At 50.1% G+C, this 20,058-nt stretch overlaps 1 protein-coding gene across 7 annotated transcripts in view; it reads left to right on the top strand.

The window, feature by feature from the left end:
• The first annotated feature begins 1,456 nt into the window (after positions 1-1,456).
• Positions 1,457-20,058, top strand: part of DCTN1 (dynactin subunit 1) — a 28,008-nt gene continuing 9,406 nt past the window's right edge. For 2 of the 7 annotated variants that reach the window (XM_032652476.1, XM_032652475.1), the window contains exons 1-7: positions 10,617-10,664; positions 12,325-12,570; positions 12,850-12,928; positions 13,128-13,162; positions 18,900-19,091; positions 19,433-19,630; positions 19,781-19,985. In XM_032652476.1, the coding sequence (XP_032508367.1) occupies positions 10,632-10,664; positions 12,325-12,570; positions 12,850-12,928; positions 13,128-13,162; positions 18,900-19,091; positions 19,433-19,630; positions 19,781-19,985 (988 nt within the window). In that variant the 5' untranslated portion in view covers positions 10,617-10,631. Of the gene's footprint in view, positions 1,853-10,312; positions 10,665-12,324; positions 12,571-12,849; positions 12,929-13,127; positions 13,163-18,899; positions 19,092-19,432; positions 19,631-19,780; positions 19,986-20,058 lie in introns of those variants that run through there. The other 5 variants (XM_032652477.1, XM_032652479.1, XM_032652478.1 and 2 more) reach the window with 5 other exon arrangements.

The following is a 20,058-nucleotide window of genomic DNA, read 5'->3' as shown; positions in this document are numbered from 1 at the left end:
TTCATCAGAGGCTGGCCTCTCCTCATTTTTATTTTCTCCGTTTTCTGCAGGTAAGTCTTCTTTAGTCTCTTGGTGAGCCACTTCAGCCTGTTTTCCCTTTGCTCCCTTTTCCCCTTTGTTTGCACATTTTTGCCTGAAGATTTATCCTTTCCTTCCACCTTTTTGGCTTCATTTCCACTTCTGCAGAAGCTGTTTTAGCCAACAGCATCGCTGGTCTCCTCTTGGGCTCCTCCTTCTCCGCCCCTCGGCAGAGCTGACCTTCCTCTTGGACACCATGGCAGCGGGGCGGGCGCGTGCTGGGTGCCTGCGGGCCACAGCATGCCGCGAATCTTCACGAAGCTGGGTTGCCTGGCTGTGATGCCAAAATCTTGGCTTTCTGTGCACCAATGCCGAAAAGAAATACGGAGACGGAGTTTTGAAGGAGAAAAAGTAGCTTTATTCTTTGCTAGGCAAAAGGGGGAACACAGCAGGCTAGAGTCTCAAGAACTGTGCCCCCCCCCCCCCCCCCCCCCCCCGCCCGGCCACTGGGAAAGGTTTTTATAGCTTGGGGCTCGCGGTCTGGGGTAGGTGATAAGGCTCAAAGTAATTAAGGTCTTGCATTTCTTTTCTTCTGCAAATTTACGGCCAAAGCTGGCATCAGGCAGCTGAGCAACCGGGTCTGGTGTCCCTGAAGTTATCAGCTGTGACCTTCTTTCTGAAATGAAGAGTGCTGCAAGGGTGTGTAGAAGAAATGCCAGGTGCAAAGGGTAATTCATATGGGGGTCAGAGAGTAATTGGCTTTGCTAAGGACAAGTCTAGCTACACGTGTTTATGAGTAGTAACAGCTAAAGAATAACCAAGATTGCTTAACACTTTCAGGCCTGGTTATGCTGTTTCCCCAACCTGTTCATTGTTTACTTATTTTCCTTGTTTATCCAAAAAGAAAAGTCTCATTTCTATTTTTACTGCAACAAATACCCCACTGCTAGTTCATTCCCTCCACATCAATGAAGGAGGGGAAATGGGCCTTGCATTCTTGTCTGGCTGAGGATAAGCTTCAGTTTTGCTCCATTTGACAAGCACCAGCTGTCCAGCCCAGGGGCCCATCTATCTCCTACTTCAGCCGCTGCCACTCCTGCCACCCATGTTTTCTTTTTTTTTAATTAAAAAAATGCCAAAGTCCATTACGTAAATTTGCATAAGGGCATGAGAATGCCTGAATCCCCATATGATGGCTAATACTGAATAGCAGCAAATTTTAATTTTTTCCTTAAGCTACCTGACGAAAGATGGTTTACTAGTATTGTTTTAATTAACAGCTTAGCACTCAGAAGCGTAGCCACCCTCTGGGGGAGCCCTTTGCTTAACGCAAAGGAATCCTCAGGCTCCTCTCTGGGCTGTCTACCCTCTGCCTGCAGAGGTCGCTGGCCACCGCTCGCCTCTCTCCTGTGGTCCTAATCGGCTTACCGTGTACAGTGCGCACGCGCTTATTTCGCTCCAGGTGTCCAGCTTTGTGCCTGATCGAAGTCTTCTCGGCCGCGCTCAGCGCGCAGTATTTAACCCGGACTGGTCTTCGGGGGAAGAGTAGCGTGTTCCCCCGACCCAGAGCGCCTCTGGGCCTCAGCGGCTAGAGGGCCTGGGACGGGCCTACAGGGGTCGGGCGGCACGGCGGGCAGCCCATGCGGGCGGGGCGGGCCCCCGCTAGGGCTTGGGCGTCGGTCTACGGTGGGGCCCGGAGCCGGGCGCGGAGCCCCTGACGGGACAGGTACGGAGGCGGCGACCCTGGAAACTGCCTCGTCCCCCACCGTGTTCGCGAGGCTCCTGGCTGTGCTCTGGGGACTCGGCGCTCGCTTAGGGCGCGGCCGGGAGCCGGGTGTGCGGGGCGGGGGTCGGCAGGGGTGGGCCGCGGCGGGGGTGGGCGCCCCCTGCGTCTGGGCTGGTCCGACCCACCTGAGCTCTTCAGCCTGTCGGTGTGGTGTGCTTCCGGGGTCGAGTGATTGCGTCTCCGAATTCCTCCAGAACTGCACGGGTTCCCCTCTTTTCCTGGGAGCATCCAAGGCACCCCTGAACCCACTCCAAAGCTACAGGTTTCCTGTGGGGCACACGGTTGAGAAGTTGTGTCAAACAGAAAAACAAGCAAACAAACAAAAAACAAAGCGGACTCAAGGTGGGGGGGCCTGGATATGCGTTTGGTGTGTCAGTCTCCCATTCCTGGCGTCCGCCTTAACTGGCAGGCTCACCCTTGAGCAGTCATCTTAGCGCATCCCCACAGCTAAATCACACAGATGACGAACTCCGGTATTTTTGAGGCGGTGAAAAAAAAGAAAGAAAGAAAAAAGAGGCGGTGATTTAGAAACTTACCCTCACTTATTACAGTGTGGAGAGCAGCAAGCCCGTCTTGACCACTTACTAATCCAGTATGCTTAATGTACTGAGAGTCAAGGAGCTATGAGGTGGAGATTGAAGTTCTTTAGCTAATGTATGGGCGAAGCCCAAGGCCCGGGGATGTTAGCGATAGTAGTTAAGGATAACTTTTTTTTCAAAGACATTTTGTGCTCACATATGTTCAGAAACTTCATGGTTAACGTTTTCTCTACTACAGAATATTTTGGAACTTTCAGTATGCTACTGATATTTTTATCACGAATTTCCTACTGGAAGTATAGTATGGAGAGTTTCCCAGATTTGAACGGAAAATACTGTTTTTCTTGGGTGTTACCTCTGTTTAACGTACGAAACAGTTTGGGAAATGGAGTTCCAGAATTAGAAACTCAAGGTTTGGAAGGGGCAGTGTAGGTCAGTGCTTTTTGAACTTTAATGCTACATACACAAAATCTGTTAAAGTACAGATTTTGGTTAGTTCTGTATTTTTAACAAGTTCCCGGGTGATGCTGATGCTGCCAGTCCATGGACCACACACACTTCGAGTAGCAAGGGTTTTCACTGGATTGAAAGAGACCATGTTCTGTTCCCTGCTCTCCAGAGCAAGCCGTGCTGCCTTGAATGATCACTTCCCCTGTCCAGACGTATAAAATAGGAGACTGGACTAGAAGATCTCTCAGGTTTCCTTCAGACCTAAAGTGTTGTGATTCTAGTCCGGTTACCCTTGTGATAATTGAATTACATCTAAAATATCCTTGCCCTATGGCCAGTTTGGGCTTGAACATTTCTAGTAATGGGGAATTTACTGCATATAAGGCATCCCATTTCATCGTGGGATAGCTCAATAAGGAAGTTTTTCATATTGCTAAAATACATCTCTATAACTTCCATCCTGTTGGTCCTAGGTTATCTCTTAGAATCAAGCAGAAAAAAAAGTATAATCTCTCTTTAAAAGATGACTCTTGGAAATTCCCTGGCGGTCCAGTGGTTAGGACTTGGTGCTTTCACTGCCAGGCCCTGGGTTCAATCCCTGGTCAGGGAACTAAGATCCCACAAGCTGCGTGGCATGGTGGGAAAAAAAAAAAAAAAAAAAAAAGACTCTTAACGTGTGAGATGACAGTGTTTCTACCAAGTTTTCCCCAAACTGAATTATCCTTTATTCTTCCATGACATTGTTTCATATCTCTGTCTCATAAATTTAGTCCTTCTGTGTGGAGTGTAGTGGGGCTGTAGCTGGACTTTGAAGGATGGGTGGGGCTTGCAAAACTAGGGAAAGATCATAAGCAGCTGACAGTGGTCCAGAGATGACACTGCGAACGTCAGATCCAGAATTTTTTGATTCAAGTAAGATATGGTGTGTCAGTGAAAGATTTTGGGCGAAGCAATGTTTTAGAGTGTGTAGTTGTCTTACTGTGGTGTATGATGTGGTTGGAAATGGAGAAGGAGAGAGGCAGGGAGCCAGATATGCTTCACATATCGGTAAAGAGGGCTTAGGTTGATGATAGTAATGCCTTCTATTTATGTATAACATTTTACAGATTACAGAACCTTTCACAGACAACCTTTCCTGTGAGGTGGGCAGAGCAGCTGTTACCCGGTTTTATAGAGGAGGCACCAAAGAGAGTAAATGATTTGCCTTAATTCTCAAAGCTGTTACATGGCAGACCAAAGTGATGACAGTGGTAACGGAAGAGAAAGGAAGAATGCAGGAGGCAATACTGAGGAAGAATTGATGAGTTGGGCCTGAATGCACATGAGATTACAAAGGAAAAGAAGTTGTTAGGGAGGAGTCAAAATAGTTGGGAAAATCATAATACATGATCGACAGCTGCCATAGGTTGTACTTGCTCAGATCTATCATTGTTAGTGGCTGAAAAGGAGACATCATTTCTTTTGAAGAGGAATGACAGAAGAAAGGAAAAGAATGTAGGAAGAAAGAGGCAATGATGGATACACCTAAATTTGCAAAGGAATTCTTATCTAATAGGCTCAATTTCCTTTCTCAGCAAGGTTATCTGCTGAGGGGTGGGGGTCCTGGTGTGGGCTCGGATAGGAACAGGGACTTGATAGTGTTAAGGGAAACTTGAAACTGTCCAGAGAGGAAAGGGAAAGAGAGCAGAGTTGAGATATGCTCCAAGAACATTGAGTACCCTCCGAACTTGAATCCTGCACTGTAGGCCTCTCTTTCCTCTTCTTCATAATAATTATGGCTGACTTTTATTGAGTGCTTCATACCAGACACTCTTCTTAGTGCTTTTCAGGCATTCTCACGTGATTCTGACAACAACCCTGTTAGAAAGGTATTGTTAGTATCTATGTTTTACAGAAGGAGAAATTGAGGCATGGAGTATTACTTACACTTAGTAGAACTTATGTCTGATGACTCTCTTACCTCTGCAGGAATGGCATTCCTTCCTTGAGGCATTAGAGAAAGGCAGAAATTTCATCCCAACTCCCAGTTTCTGGTCCTTGAGGGGCTGGAGTTTAGGGCTGCTAAGGAGGGCCAGTCTGTGGGTATGGTAGTGGCCTGGGTGAGCAGGGTGGTAGAGTCAGTGTTGCTGCTGTATTTTTACAACTACATACAGAATTCTGAAATCCTTGTGTGATTTCCCAGCAACCTGACTAGAAAGACAAGTGACTGATAATGATTTGTTAGGTACTGCAGGCTGAGACCATGTCAATTGAGATGGTGAATAAGAAAAGAGATCTTGTCTCAGTCAGCCAGAAAAAGAATTTTTGCTGCCAGTTATGGGACTAGGCAGACCTATGACCTTACATAATAGCATAGATTATTAACACTCACCTTTGTTTTCCCCATTGGTGGGATAGATAGAATTTGTAGGTAAGGTGCACACCTGACTTGAGTGAAAGGGGAGAATGATGAGATGGCATGGCTGGAAGAGAAATGGACTTACCTTTTCCTGCTGCAGCCACTGGAGCATCATTTCTGTGTCCTTCCTCTTGACGTTGCCATGGATACGCCTTTGCGTGGTGACTTGAGATTGATTCCCATTATGATCTGATGATGACGTGGATTTAAAAAGAGAAAGAACAGAATGCTCTGCTTCTGGGGAGTGGCCGGTGAGCTGCCCAAAAGGCAGAGCCCAGCACAGCGGAGGTGGCTGTGGCTTTGTTGGCTGCTTTGGCTTTTGCTGAAGTTGTGAAATGGTGCATCTCTCCCTTTAGAGCGCAGGCTCAGGGTTCCCTGTCTGCAGGGTCCTAGTGCCAGGGACTTGCTGGTTGATCATGGGGAGAAAGCAGCAGGAACTTCGAGTAGGCTATTAAGTAGGACTGCTGCTAGCTCTGGGAGGGTTGCAGTTCTTTTTCTTTTCAAAGAACATTTATTTGTTTATTTATTTATTGGCTGCTTTGGGTCTTTTTTGCTGCCCGTGGGCTTTCTCTAGTTGCAGCGAGTGGGGGCTCCTGTTCCGTTGTGCGGGCTTCTCATTGCGGTGGCTTCTCTTGTTGAGGAGCACAGGCTCTAGGCGTGCAGGCTTCAGTCATTGTGGCAACGGGCTTAGTTGCTCCACAGCATGTGGGATCTTCCCAGACCAGGGATCAAACCCGTGTCCCCTGAGTTGGCAGGTGGATTCTTAACCACTGCGCCACCAGGGAAGTCCCAGCTTACAATTCTTGAGTACCAGGCTGCACTCAAGTGTTTGTTGCCTTCCTGCAGAAGTGCCTTCATTGAGGATAAGTGAGGCATATTGTGTAGCTTTCCTTCCTGGCTCTTGGAGGTCTGGGCCCTTTGGAGGTGGGCCTGGTAGTCACTGGGTATTCCTGGGGGAGGAGGATATCCTGGGAGGGGGTAGACCTGTATTCAGTTTGAGAGTGGGCTACAGAAATTTCTGGGGATAAGGAAGAGCTGGAGAGGTAAAAAAAAAAAGTCTATTTAGGGTCTAGGTCCTATCTGTGTGAGATCTGCAAGGCAGATATTGGAGTAGGACCTAGGAATAAAAAGCTCTGTTTATCTTCTTTCGGGGTTCCTGTGCCTATCTGGAATCTGGCCTTCCAAGCTTCCAGTACCTGAGCTTCTATTCCCCTCTCCTTTCCTGACTCCTGAGGGACTTATATCCACACATATCCCTCTCCTACTAGTGCTTTTAGAGATGTACAACTTCACCCTAGTTATAAGAAAATCTGTATCTTGCTGGTTACCTTTATGTTTCATTTTATCTCTGCAACCAAATCGAAATACCCCGTGCCTAATGCAGTTCAGTTCAAGTGTGTGGACCCTGCTGTCAGACTGCCTGGATTTCAGACCTCTACAAGTGGGATCAGAGAAAGCAAACAGTTGGGTTAGCCCAGGATCAAAGTTTGGTAAGGTGAGACAAGAGGAGGTCAGGGACATAAAGGATGCTGGGGTACCAGTAAAAGCAGGGTAGAAATGGTGCAGGCTGGGTGCCAAAGAGGCTTTTCCTCCTTACTAGTTCCTCCTTAATTCCTAATAATCCACTTCTTTTCCTGTCATTTCTGAAATGTTCTCCAAGACCACTGGTAATCTATCAGAAACAGATTTCTTTCCCTCCTCTCTTTCCATTTTCCTAGAGTTTTTATTAGTATTTAATATCATTGGGGAGGAAAATGGATTAGAAATCCAGGGAGTATCTGTCTTCTGGCTGAGGTAGCATGTAACTCAGAGTTGTCCTGTGTGACATGGGGTGGGGCCCAGTGGTGCTGTTGAAGGATCACCTACCTGTACAGCTAGTCAAACGTGCCCCCCTTCCTACTCACATGTGCCCTGCTGGCTATGAGACTTAGGTGAGTTGTTTGACTTCTGAGACTCAATTCTGTCACCTGTAGAATGGAAATAGTGGAATCCGTGTTGTCTGCATCACAGGTTCGTTTTGGAAGGAGATCGTGAAGTACACGTGTTAGTGGTCACACTAAATTTGCCTCCGAGAAGGCCCTATGACTTATTTTCTCTCTCCTAACATGTTCAGTTTCCCGTCCAATTCTGTCGTTATCAATCATCACTCTCCCATTATTCCTGCTTGAAAACTCCCAAGTTTATTCATTCCTTTACTTATCCATGCATTCATTCATCCATCCCTTTATTGATGCAAGGTTTGAGTTCCTACCGTGTGCAGTTGTCATTGATGTACCCTCTCGGTAATGATGAAGACAATATCTACAATTTGTTGAACACACATTCTGTGCTCAGCTGTCTTACCCAGAGTCATACACATGAGGAAATAAGAGAACGAAAGCTGTACCCAGGTCTGCCCATCTCCAGAGCCCATACAGGCCTCCTGCTTCTTTCCCCATGTCTGATCTATCATAGGGCCTTCTCGGGGCTTTTTTGTACTGTCTCTGAATCGGTCCATTTCCTCTTCCCTCTCTTTTTCTCTCATGAGCCTGGCTCAGACCTCCTCACCCCTTGCTCATTACTGCCATAGCCTCCTTGCTGTTTTCCCTGTCTTTATCAAGTTGCTCTTGCCTCCACTCCATTCTGCTCTCTGCCACCTGTTTGATCTTCCTAAAATAGTTTTCATTATGCCAGTCTCCTGCTCAGGAAGAGACTGGCTTCCTGTTGTTATCGGATCCAATTCATCTATCCCTACGTGATGTTAAATTCCCTGACTATCCATATTTACTTTGTAATACATCTCAATATCAGTGTTAATTCATTCAATAAATATTTGACTTCATGAGCTAAGAGTGATGGGATCATAAAGAGGAAAAGTTGAGGAGTCTGCTTTAAAAGGCTTATAGTTTGATAGGAGAACTCATCAGAATTCACTGATTCAGCCAAGCTAGTCATCTTTAACTTTCCCCAGTCAAGCAAAATTATTTCTGTCTCTACTCATACTGTACTCACAAATTACAATGTTTGCAGGCTTTTCCTCTCCATATATCCAAACAAAAACCTCATGATTCAAGGGACAATCAAGTATCCCTTTTCTTTTTAGCTTACCTTTTTCCTCTCTGTAGTTCCTTATAATATTTATCGTCTAGACGTTTTATTTTAATACCTATACAGCTTCTGCATTTTTTTACAGAGCACTTTTATGTGCTTTATCTTATTTGAGCATTAATGTAGATATGGCAGGTGACAGTCCCATTTTATAGAAGAAACAGCATCTAAGAAGTTAGGTGACTATATACACTTGTGTGGCTAGTGAGCTGTGATGTTCTTGGATGTGCGCTCTTTTGAATCTTTGAAGGTAGTGTGGTCCAGAGGAAGAGCACAGCTTTGGAAGCCTAGAAATATGTGTGGTATCAATGAGGAGAGTAAAAAGTGCAGAGGGTTCTGGTTCAGGCTTTGGTTCCAGTTACGGCTCCACTCCTTGTCTTCTGTGTGACTTCAGGGAAGTTGCTCAGTTCTCTAAGCCCTGTTTCCTTGTCAGCATTGTTCCCGGCTTGCCTCTTATGGGGTTATTTTGATGTCCAAATATGATGATAACTAAGTTGTTAGCTAACTTTGTTGAGTGCTTACTAAATACCAGGCAATGTCCTAAGTGTTTTACATGGATTATCTCAGCTAATCCTCACAACAGCTCTCAGAGATGTTCTTTGTTCCCAATTGATAGATGAGGAAGTTGAGGGACAGAGATGTTAAGTAATGGGACCAAGTTTACGTAGCTACCAAGTGGTGAAGCCAGGGATTGAATGTAAGCAGGCTGAGTCTAGAAGTGGTATTCTTAACCATGGTACTATACAATTGTTTTTTAAGGTGTTCTGTAGACTGTAAAGTGTTCTGAACATGCGGAAGTCCAGGCTGCAAGGACCTGCATGGTCCTGCCCACCTGTGTAATGGTGAATAGGGAAAGGAGGGGGCAACATGGAGATTTTGCAGAGGAGGAGAGAAATGGTTTCCTAGGGGGTCTGGCCAGGATTGGAGATGTGGAGAGATGTTTGGGGGCCATATATCTGGCTGTTGGCTATCATTCTCCTATTAGGCTCTCTGGCCTGCCTTAGAAAGAGGGTGGAATGGAGGAAGACCCTGTTCAGCCAGTGAAGCCCAGTGCAGACAAGACAGGTATCCCTCGGCCCAGGGTATCTACATCCACACTGTAGCTGGTAGAGCCATAGATCAGACCCCAGGACAACCTTGTTAGCTACTTAGGGGCGGGGACTGTTGGTTTCTAGCCCATTAGATGGATAAATGAATGAAGTGGTTACATAGCCCTCTTGAGACCTCTCACTAGAATGTATAATCTTATTAAACGTTTTAAATTATAAAAGTAATATGGTTATTAAAGAAATTTTGTGAAAAATAGAAAACAAACCATCTCATTGTTTCTCTTAAGGAGATGCCTAGGAGGCAAGGCCAAGAGTACAGGGGACAGGTGGCTGAGGTGGACTGGGCACTGCCCCCACTTGTAGGAGGCAAGTGGGACTCTCTGTTTCTGACCACCACCCTAACTAATCCGTTTGAACCTGATACTCTTAGGGTTCAGAGCCTGGCCCTTTATAACGACTAGAAGGGAGGAAGAATGTCCATGGCAACCTTTGCCAGTGTTGAGGGAGCTGGGGTACTTGACTTGCTGTGTGTGTGTGTGTGTGTGTGTGTGTGTGTTTGTGTGTGTGTGAAGTTGCCTCCATTGCTGCCCTTCCTTTGCTGTGTATTGGGCAGGGGGCCTGGCTGCTCCGGCCCAGGGTGAGATTGAAATTCAGACCCTAATCACGTGGGTTTGGACCTGACTCCAGAGTTTAGAAAGGGGAGGGAGGAGGAAGAGCACCAGAAAGGGGGGCGAGAGACCCTTATTTTGGCTGTGTGAATGTGTCACTTGATGCTTGTGGGTCTGCTGAGGCCTCACATCCTGGGGGTGGGAAGGGTGGCAGTGACGGTGAGGGGGTGCAGATTAGGAGGATCAGCAGGGCTGTGCTCCCAGCCGTAGGACAGTGTACTTTAGAGGTGAGTGTTGAGGGTCTTTGGCGTGGGCCTAGTCCCTTATACTCTGTCCCTCTTGACTGGCCCAGGTGAAGCAAGGGGGCACTAGGACCCAGAGGCCAGCTCGATTCCTGACAAGTCTAGAGCAGCACTAGCGCAGAGTGAGACTCATCAGCTGGCAAGCAGGATTCGGTGTCTCTGGGTTCAGGAATCCTCCAGCAGCAGAGGGGACTTGCTCCTCAGCCCCCATCTCTGTCCCTACCCCTACCCCAGTAGGCCACCCAGGGAGGTCCATGGACTAGGGGGGGGCCACGCTTGCTGGCTTCTGTGTTTGTCCATGAGGGCCTGGAGCCCTGACCCTCCTGCCTAGGTTTCTGCCTTTTCTTTCTGTCTTTGGCCAGCTGGGGGAGGGGGTAGAGCCCGGGTGAGCAACATGGCCCAGAGCAAGAGGCACGTGTACAGTCGGGTAAGTGGTCCTGATCTGGGATGGCCACGGGAGGGCTTCTGGAGAAGGCCTTGGGTGGCTGTGGACATTGCTGTGGGGGGTGGGGAGACAGGCGGTAGCTAGGCTGGGGCCACTCGCGGCCCTGACCGTGTGGGACTGCACAGGCTTCCCTTCTCAGAGTTGGGCCCTCTCTGGGTACTGGTGAGGCCTGACCTTTGACTCCAAGTGGACCTCAGGCCAGAGGTTCCTGAGGGGGCCAGACTATCTTGGGGATTACAAATGGGGTTGGTGGGTTGGAATGGTCTTTCAGTGAAGTCTTTCTTTAGAGCTGCTTTGTTGTTTGTCACTCGCTTTCTTGCTCTTCTGACTGAGATTGAATCTGTAGCCACTCTTGTGTCCACCTGATTCTGAGAGGCTTATTAGGGTTAGGAGGTTGGAGAGCGTCTCTGAGTTTGGGGCCAGCCCTGATGTCAGTTCCTTTTATTGTCAGGTCCGTGAGAGCCACTCGGCTGTCCCAGGTATGATTTGGCCTCTCGGAGCCCCTGGGAAAGGTATCCTCACCTTCTTGGATGAGCTCTTTGGGGAAGAGAGTTAGGGAGTCACTGGCTCTGGCAAAGCTCTCTTATGAAGCCAAGAGGGGGCATCAGAAGGGGGCCCTGTGGAGTCTTCAAGGCCATGCTGTCACTTCTTCATGCTTCCTTCTCTGTTTGTTGCAAGGCCCCTGGTTCATAGAGCTGCTATTGCTAAAAATGGCTTAGGTGTGATTTTCTTCTAAGCCATGGGCCTATTTGGAACCTAATTTCATGTTGTCCTGTCATCATGGGTATATCAGAAGATGAGAGCTTCCCAAGGACAATGTTGAGTCTATTCCCTTGCCTTGTCCATTATCACCATGGATAGGGTGATAAGCCATCCATTTGAACCACTGGGCAGAGTCTGGGGGACAGATGCAGGACAGATCTGAGGTACCCGATTTACCTGGCCTTTATTTTTCTTTTTATAGTGACATAGCATGAGTGAAGGATCTCCAGAACTTGTGGGTAGAGAGTTGATAGAACAGGGCTCAGGCCAGGAAGAAGGGAGTAAATCGTTGGATGGGCTTGGTGAGGCATCTAGGAGTGTTGCTGGTGGGGGCGGGGGAAGTCAGGTCAGGAAGGAGTGGTAGTGACTTAAGGGCTGGAAGGAGGCACAGTTGTGTGCCCTCAGGGAGGACAGGCAGCAGTAGGGAGGGAACAGGATTAGTGGGGTCACTCACTGACTCACCTGTCTTCCCAGCTCAGGCTTTTGAGTCAGGCACTGGGTTGTGGGGAGCCTGGTCTAAACTGAGTTATTTGTTTGAGCTTCATTCCCCTCCTAGGGGGCAGTGCTCCTTGAGAAAGCAGCCGTGTGGGGTGACATTCACAGATCTAGCAATGCTGATTTATTAAATTTAAATACAATCTCTTAAAAATTCTGGCAGATTCCAGAGGCGTTTTGAGAAGTTTTAGAACACAGCACTGACATTTTTTCAAAAGGGAATTTGGTGGTGGTGGTGGGGACACTTTACCTTGAGAATGGGGTTCAGGGAAGTGACTTCTGATCCCTTTTCAGGCCAGGATCCTGATTGGGGCCTTTCTTATATATTAGGCTGACACCGTTGACCTGAGGCTTTTAACTATGTATGTTTGCACGTGTCTTTCAGACTCCCAGCGGCAGCAGAATGAGTGCGGAGGCAAGTGCCCGGCCTCTGCGAGTGGGCTCCCGCGTGGAGGTCATTGGAAAAGGCTACCGTGGCACTGTGGCCTATGTTGGAGCCACGCTATTTGCCACTGGCAAGTGGGTAGGTGTGATCCTGGATGAAGCAAAAGGCAAGAATGATGGAACTGTCCAAGGCAGGAAGTACTTCACTTGTGACGAAGGGCATGGCATCTTTGTGCGCCAATCCCAGGTACTCACCTCCTGTGTGTGTGTGTGTGTGTGTGTGTGTGTGTGTGTGTGTGTGTGTGTACATGCTCTGTTGCATGTGCGGCTGGTGTGTTGGTGCTCCCTTTTCCTGGGCATGAGCATAAGTCTCTGGTTGGTAGAGTGGGAGGTAATGGGGGAGGGAAGATTAAGAGCTATCCTTAAGGAAGCTGCCCTGTACCCCAGGTTTGCTTAAGGCCTGGGGAGGGGCCCATATTACATCCAGCCTTGATCTAGCTATATAGAGTCTATTCTGTGTCCTCAGATCCAGGTATTTGAAGATGGAGCAGATACTACCTCCCCAGAGACACCTGATTCTTCTGCCTCAAAGGTCCTCAGAAGAGGTAACAACCACCCACTTAAGTTGCCTCCTCACATCCAGGAGTCCCCAGGACTTCTCCCCAGAACAAGGGGCCACAGTGGATCCTGAGAGTTTCCATCACCACCATATTCCCTTGTTATATCTTGCCTAACCTGCCATGATGTTCTCTGCCTCTACCCCTCTACACAAACACACATTTTGTTTCTGTTTGCATTCTACAGAGGGAACTGACTCAAATGCAAAGACCAGCAAACTGGTAAGTGGTTACGGGTGGGGGTGGGAGTAGTAGAGGGAAAGGAGAAAGAGAGGAGGGCAGGTAGAAGCCCCAGGCAGGTAGAAGCAATAGATGAGTAAATTGAGTTAGCCTTCCAGTCTCCATCCTCCCTGAGAAGGAAGCTTTCTGGGTATGAGTTGCTGCTTTAGGTGTAAGGGTGGTATCAGGGAAAAAGCTATTAAGGCCCAGAAGTTCTGGATCAATTGGAACAGAGGCTGGGAGTGAAAGGGAGGACAGGTCTGACCCCAGTAGTGTTGTTGCCAACTTCCTACCTTTTGGTATCCAAGGCTGCCAACATCTGATGGGTGTAGGGTAGGGGTAAGGTAAGAACTGGAGAAAGAGGGTGCTTTCTTTTTCACGAGTGAATGGAGAGGAGCTGGACCCTCTGCCACCTGTTTCAGGCTGTATGCAGAGGGCCTGCTGGAGCCTCCCTCCGCTGCTCTGTGCAGGATGTGCGAGGTGGGGCTCCAGACTCTCCAGCTCCTCTGGGTCAGGGTGTGGACCTCCTGGAAGCTGATCCTTAAGGGAGCCCTCATCTCACTTACCCTGGATTTGACAGTGACTTGGCTCCCCCCATACCTGGGTATGCCTGAGTTGGTCTTAATACCTACACCCAAGATATCTGGCCAGCTAGCACAGTGTGATGTTTAAGTCTGTTCTCTAACTCTGCCCTTTCCTACTCCTCATGCAGCGGGGCCTGAAGCCTAAGAAGGTGGTGTGTTTACTATTTGTGCCTGGGTGGGTGAGGGCCATGAGCCCCCTCCCCAGCTGTCCTGCATGTCCTTGGGCTGCATGCATGTGTGTGTGACCTTGGGGCTGGGATGGCCAGAGGAAATGGCAGCCTTGGCTTTCAGAGTTCCTTTGAGGCGTGCAAGGACATCAGGCTCAGGTAGTACTCATTAGGGATGATCCTTACCCCTTCCCACGTTCCTGCCCATCGCCTCAGGACGTCTAGTCAGAGACTCCAAGCATTTGGCTGTAAACAGTAGCAGCATGGAATAGAGCATTTACTGGGTTACAGTGGATTCTCACTTAGCCTCAGCTTGGGGGCAGTGGGAGGAGAGACTGGGGGTCTGGAGGTGAGGAGAGTACCAAGTGAGGTGGTTAGGTAAGGAGGTGGGAGGTCAGGGAACAGAGCACAGGAAGAACAGTCCTGAGTTGAAAAGCCTGTGTTGTTCTTGTCTCTGGGTGAGTGCTGCCGTGAATGCCCACCCTCACTGTGCTCTGTCAGTCTTTCACTGCCTCTTCCTTCCTCTGGTGGTGTGCCTGAGGCCCACCTCCCACAACTCCCACACCCCTGAAACTCCTTTAGTCTTAAGTTGCTGCCATGACCACTTCCTCACACCAGCCCAATGCCTTGGGGCTATGCCCAAGCTGTCTCCGACCTGCATGTGCCTGTCAGACCTGTATGTGCTGTGCTGTATGTATGATTCTGTGATTTCCTTGTCACCAGCCTGTTTCAGGCCCTTCTGACCTTGCATGGAGGGCTACTAGATTGGGGCAGTGGAGGGGAGAGTAAAACATCTTTTTTTTGACTTCTGGTTGGTGGTGGGTCCTCACTTTGGAGTTTTGCCTTGGAAGAGACAACATGATGGTACTTGCTTTGGGGTCCTGGCTTGGGAGGGAATGGGGATATAAAAAGGAAAATAATTCTCAAAAGGATGCCGGACCCATCCTAGACACTGGGCTTCTTCCCTTGATTATTGGCTCCGGGTTGGGGTTCCCATCTCACACCAGACCCCTGAATAGAGAAGAGGATGCACCTGCAGTCTGATATCTATGGAGGCGTTCTGGCCGCAGTCTGACTTGATCCTGAGAAGGGACCTGAGCTGTGCCCAAATCTTGGGGTTTTGGCGGCTGCCTAGAGAAATGTGGCAAAGCCTAGCCTAGGCTGCCTGTGCTGGGATATAGCACCTTCTTGGCCCGTGATGCAGAGTGTCAGTCAAGTAGTCAAGTACTCCCCTGGGTCTTCCTCTTCAGTGCTTCTGTCACAGCACATCACTTAACCCAGGGAACAGGGAGCTAGCACCAGAACAAAAGAAGGAACTTTGAGGAGGAGGGTGGAAGAGAGAACCCAGATGTCTCTGCAAGGTGCCCAGTCCTTTCTGGAAGCCCTTTAGAGACAGGTTTTAACCTGACTACAGCAAGGGTAGAGTTGAGAGAGGAGCCAAACACTGTCATTAGAGCTGCTGCAGCCCAGATGGAATGTTCCCCAGGTTTCTTCGTGTGCCCTGCCGAGCTGATGCAGCAGGAGTGCCGTGGGTACATGAGTCTGATGAGCCACCGTAAGGGTATTATTGTCCATGTGTATGAGACAGAAGTAGAATTGATGGGGTTGTGGACAGAGGGGAGTGTGAGTATGAGAGAGGCCTGATGAAGCAGTGAGGCCCTGTGTCCCTGTGCAGTGATACCCTGGTCCCAGAGAGGTCATCCCAGAGATGAGATGGCCTTTAGCCCAGTTTCTTGGAGCAAATTCTTGGGGCCGGGGGAGAGGGAAGGAGAGGGAGGAGCCAGAACCTGTTCCTTGGAGGAGGAAGCAGGGCGGGTTCAGCAGAGCACTTTGTCCAATCATGAGGAGGGGGAGGAGCCATCAGAGCCTGGTGGTTGCTAGGTGACTGAGGGGCAGTGTCTCCACCCCTAGTGGAGCAGAGGAGGGTGGGTGCATGACGTCAGGTGGAGCTGCTGCTGCGGCCACTGAGGCTGCCATCAGCCTCAGCTGGCGAACTAGGCCGGCTACCTCTCCGGTGCCTGCCGGAGCCTGGCTGTCCCCACTGCGCACCGTGGGGGCTTCTGCATCCGAGCTGCAGCCATTTGCCAGCTGGGAAGCTGCTGGTCTGGGAAGCTGAGGCTGCATTGTTGGGATTTGATGCACTAATCTCCTGTCTCCGCCGCCTTTCCCTCTGTTCGGTCTCTTCCCCCCCCTCCCTCCCTCCGTCTGTCCTTCCTCTGTGTTTGTCCATCTTCCTCTGTCCTTCCTTCTCTCCTATCCTGGCTTTCTTTGGTTTTCTGCAATGATGAGACAGGCACCGACAGCCCGAAAGGTACTCTTGCTTGCTCTGGTCCTGCTGCTGCTGGGTTGCCAGCGTGATGGTGGCAGCAGGCTGCTGGGGTGGGGGTGGGGGCTGATTGACTTCCTCTGTCTACCTGGTTGGGGGAAGAGGATGGTGATGAAGGTGGGGGGCAGGGAGAGGTGTGTGTCACTGCCATGGCCCACACCCTGGGCATTTGCTCCCTGGCCTGCCTGCTTTTGGCTTTGAATCTGTGTTCTGGGCCTTGTACCCAGTGGCCTCACAGGCTTGGGCTTCAGGCAGCTTTTGCTGCAAACTGGCTCCGGATGCATTTCCTATGAGAGAATCTTGGGAAGCAGGTCCAGATGTCTTTGTGCCTCTAGCAGGCCTACCTCACCCAACCTTTGCTAGAATGACTCTCGGTTGTAATACCAGCATCCCTGCCCCACTGGGGTTTGTGTCAGGGGTCTTTCCCTAGAATAGTTTTTGATACACAGCTATGGAGGCTTAGCCCAGGGTAGTAGAGGTGGGCGTTGGTCTCCTTGGGAGACCTAGAAGCAGGGCCCAGGCCAAATCTTGCCTTTGCCACAAGTATGAGACCCTGGGTATCAGGAACCTTATTTGGGAGTTGGAGTTAATCATCAGTATCACTTTGCAGTAACCTGAGGGGTTTCTGGATTTGGTTTAGGGCAGTAGTTTCCCTATGCTGCTGCCCACCCTCCCCCTCTTTTCTGGCAGCTGGGTGGGGTTACTTTGCTGAGCTCTGGGCTTCAGGCTCATGCAGTATTCATGGTCCTGACACCTGAGCCCTCTGCCCTGGGGAAGGGAATTGCTGCAGGAACTGGTCCTGGGGAAGGGGGTGGGGGTGGGGTACACAGTAGCGCTGTTCTGCCTTGGGGGCCTGATCTCCCTCTGCTGGGTTCATATCGCTCACTTCGGGCTCATATCATCATTCTTGTCACATGGTATTTCTAGGGAGTCCTCTGTGGAGTCTAGCACTTGAAGGAAGGGGCTGACCTGGGAAAGTCCTTGGGAGTGGTGGGTGGGCGGGGCTCTGGGATAGAGTGGGAGAGGTTGTTGCAGAAGGACTGGTCTTCTCTACCAGCTGCTGTGTTTGGTCTCCTGTGGTTCAGCCTAGGAGGAGACAGGGACTTCCAGGATTTCCAGGGTGTCTGAAGGGGTGAGGTCTGCAAGGGTAGGACAAAAGTGGGAGAAGGAACTAACGGGAAATAGGAGTTCTGAGTTCCTGGAATAGGAACGAGGTGATTCCCTGGATGAAGGGGATGGGATGGGATGGGGATGGGGGAGGAGTGGTGGGACCGCTAACCGTAGCCTCATTTCTGTTGCTTCTGCTCTTATTGCTGTCCCTTTTGCTGTCTTTCTGCCATTATCCTTTCTTTCCTGACTACTTCTCCTCTGGCTCCTGTTGCCTGTCCAGACTACAACCCGGCGGCCCAAGGTGAGGAAAAACAGGCGTCTGTACAAGCTACTCCTGAGTGTACACACACTCATTTTAGGCATGTGCATGTATGTGGGCATGTGTATGAGCAAGTGTAAGTTGGTCACAGTGTATCCTGGGTTCTCTTAAGGGGAGTGAGGGGACTGAGGCTAATGACAGGCCCCTCCGGGGAAGTGATTTCTGGCTCTTAGGAGGGCGTCTGAGCCGGTAGCTTGAGTGCAGAAGAGAAACGAGAGTGGTTGTAGTTAATCAAGGTAGGCCTTCTTGAAGAAGGGCATTTAGACCAGCTCTGTGTGTGTGTGTGTGTGTGTGTGTGTGTGTGTGTTGGGGGGGAGGGTGGGGATTGGAAGAAAGGTGAAAAAACTTGGCAGTGTAAATGTCAGGAGATAAGGAGGTGGGCATATCAGTGAAAGGCTTTGGGCATGTGGCCTCTGAGTGTCAGCCCATCGGGAGAGCTTCAGGACTCAGCCCTGCAGGGAGGAGCACTGGGCAGGCCTGTCTGCTCCAGGGCCTCAGCTCCACAGGGACCTGGGTCCTGTCATCTGATTAGAGCCCCTCTGTCTTGGAGGGAGGGGGGTGACAGATGGGTTGGCTGTACTGACCTTGTTTCAGAGGGGAGCCAAGGATTACAACTTTCACCCTGGCTCTTTTACCTGCAGGGTCCCCTGAAGTCGATCAAGGGGAGGAGAATCAGCTTGATTTAAAGAGCTGGGGGGCCTAGTACCCCCACTTTTAGCCCAGCCTTCTCTGGGAACATGAAAATTAGAGATCAATCTGTTCTTTTTCTCTGGGAATGACACTGAGGCACTTTTTCCGTCTGGGGGAGGAGGGCACAGGCCCAGAGCAACAATGGGATTGGGAGTATTACGAAATTGCTAGAATGATCACAAGTGGGTCACAGAAGGAATGGTCTGGGGAGTATGGGATTCTGCTCTAAGGGGTTAGTGCCAGAGCTTGGAGGAATGTGGGGTCAGTGCCAAGGGAGGAGCATTGTAATCTTATGTCTTTTTCCATCCCTTCCTCTCCTGCCGTCCTCTCACCCCCACCCTGCCCCGGTCCTTTGTCACTGTCTCTGACTGTGTCATTTTCATTCTGCTCATCACTGTTTCTGTGTTCTCTTTGTGCTTTGATACTCTCTGTCTTTTTCCTTTTCTGTCACTTCCCTCACCATATTCTCATATTCTGTCTTACTCGATTTCACCACCCCTGTCCCCTACACTTGTTCTGGTCTGCCCCTACCCTGTCTGAATAGCCCACCCGCCCAGCCAGCACTGGGGTAGCTGGGGCCAGTAGTTCCCTGGGCCCCTCTGGCTCAGCATCAGCAGGTGAGCTGAGCAGCAGTGAGCCCAGCACCCCAGCTCAGACTCCGCTGGCGGCACCCATCATCCCCACGCCAGCCCTCACCTCTCCTGGAGCAGCCCCACCGCTTCCTTCCCCGTCTAAGGTAAGGTCTGGGGTTGGAGTGAAGAAGATCCAAGACACGAAAGGGCCTATGACCCCTGGCAGGGTCTTCGAAGTTTCCCAGGGTTGGGGGAGACCCGGAACTTGGATTAGTTGGGGGACACGGCATAGAGGTATCCCGTCACTGACTAAGCTCTTATACTCTCTGCCCTTCCACACTTTCCCCTTATGTATCAGGCTCTTCTCAGATGTTTGTACGCCACTTGCTTTGGCCCTGGGCCTGGAATGATGTCTGCACACATTCCTGTCCTTTCCACTCCAGCTCAGTCTTGATGGGGAAAACGGGGGAGGCTGTGCATAGACTGAAGGGTCTCTCCTTTGCAGGAGGAGGAGGGGCTGAGGGCCCAAGTGCGGGACCTCGAAGAGAAACTGGAGACCCTGCGACTGAAACGTGCAGAAGACAAGGCAAAGCTAAAAGAGCTGGAGAAACACAAGATTCAGCTGGAACAGGTGCAGGAATGGAAAAGCAAAATGCAGGAGCAGCAGGCGGACCTGCAGCGGCGCCTCAAGGAGGCTCGGAAGGTGGGACTTGGGATGAAGAGGGTGTCTGGGGAGGCACGGGGCCCAAGGAAGTGTACTGGAAGCTGAAACTGGAGCCTGGAGTGTCCTGTGAGAAAGGGTGCATGAGGCAGCTCTGTGCTTGTACCCCAACCAACCTCCACTCCTCTTCAGGAAGCCAAGGAGGCCCTAGAGGCAAAGGAACGCTACATGGAGGAGATGGCTGACACTGCTGATGCCATCGAGATGGCCACTCTGGATAAGGAGATGGCCGAAGAGCGGGCTGAGTCCCTACAGCAAGAGGTGGAGGCGCTGAAGGAGCGTGTGGACGAGCTCACCACTGACTTGGAGATCCTCAAGGCTGAGATTGAAGAGAAGGGTAAGGGACCAGGAGCTGCTGGGGGCCAAATGGTGGGGTTGGAACTTTGTCTGAAAGTATTAATGGTTTTCCC

This window comes from Phocoena sinus, chromosome 13 (assembly GCF_008692025.1).
Source record: "Phocoena sinus isolate mPhoSin1 chromosome 13, mPhoSin1.pri, whole genome shotgun sequence".
In the NCBI taxonomy this organism is placed as follows: Eukaryota; Metazoa; Chordata; class Mammalia; order Artiodactyla; family Phocoenidae; genus Phocoena; species Phocoena sinus.
The sequence above is the reverse complement of the archived record's forward strand: the minus strand, read 5'-3'. Positions and strand labels throughout refer to the sequence as shown.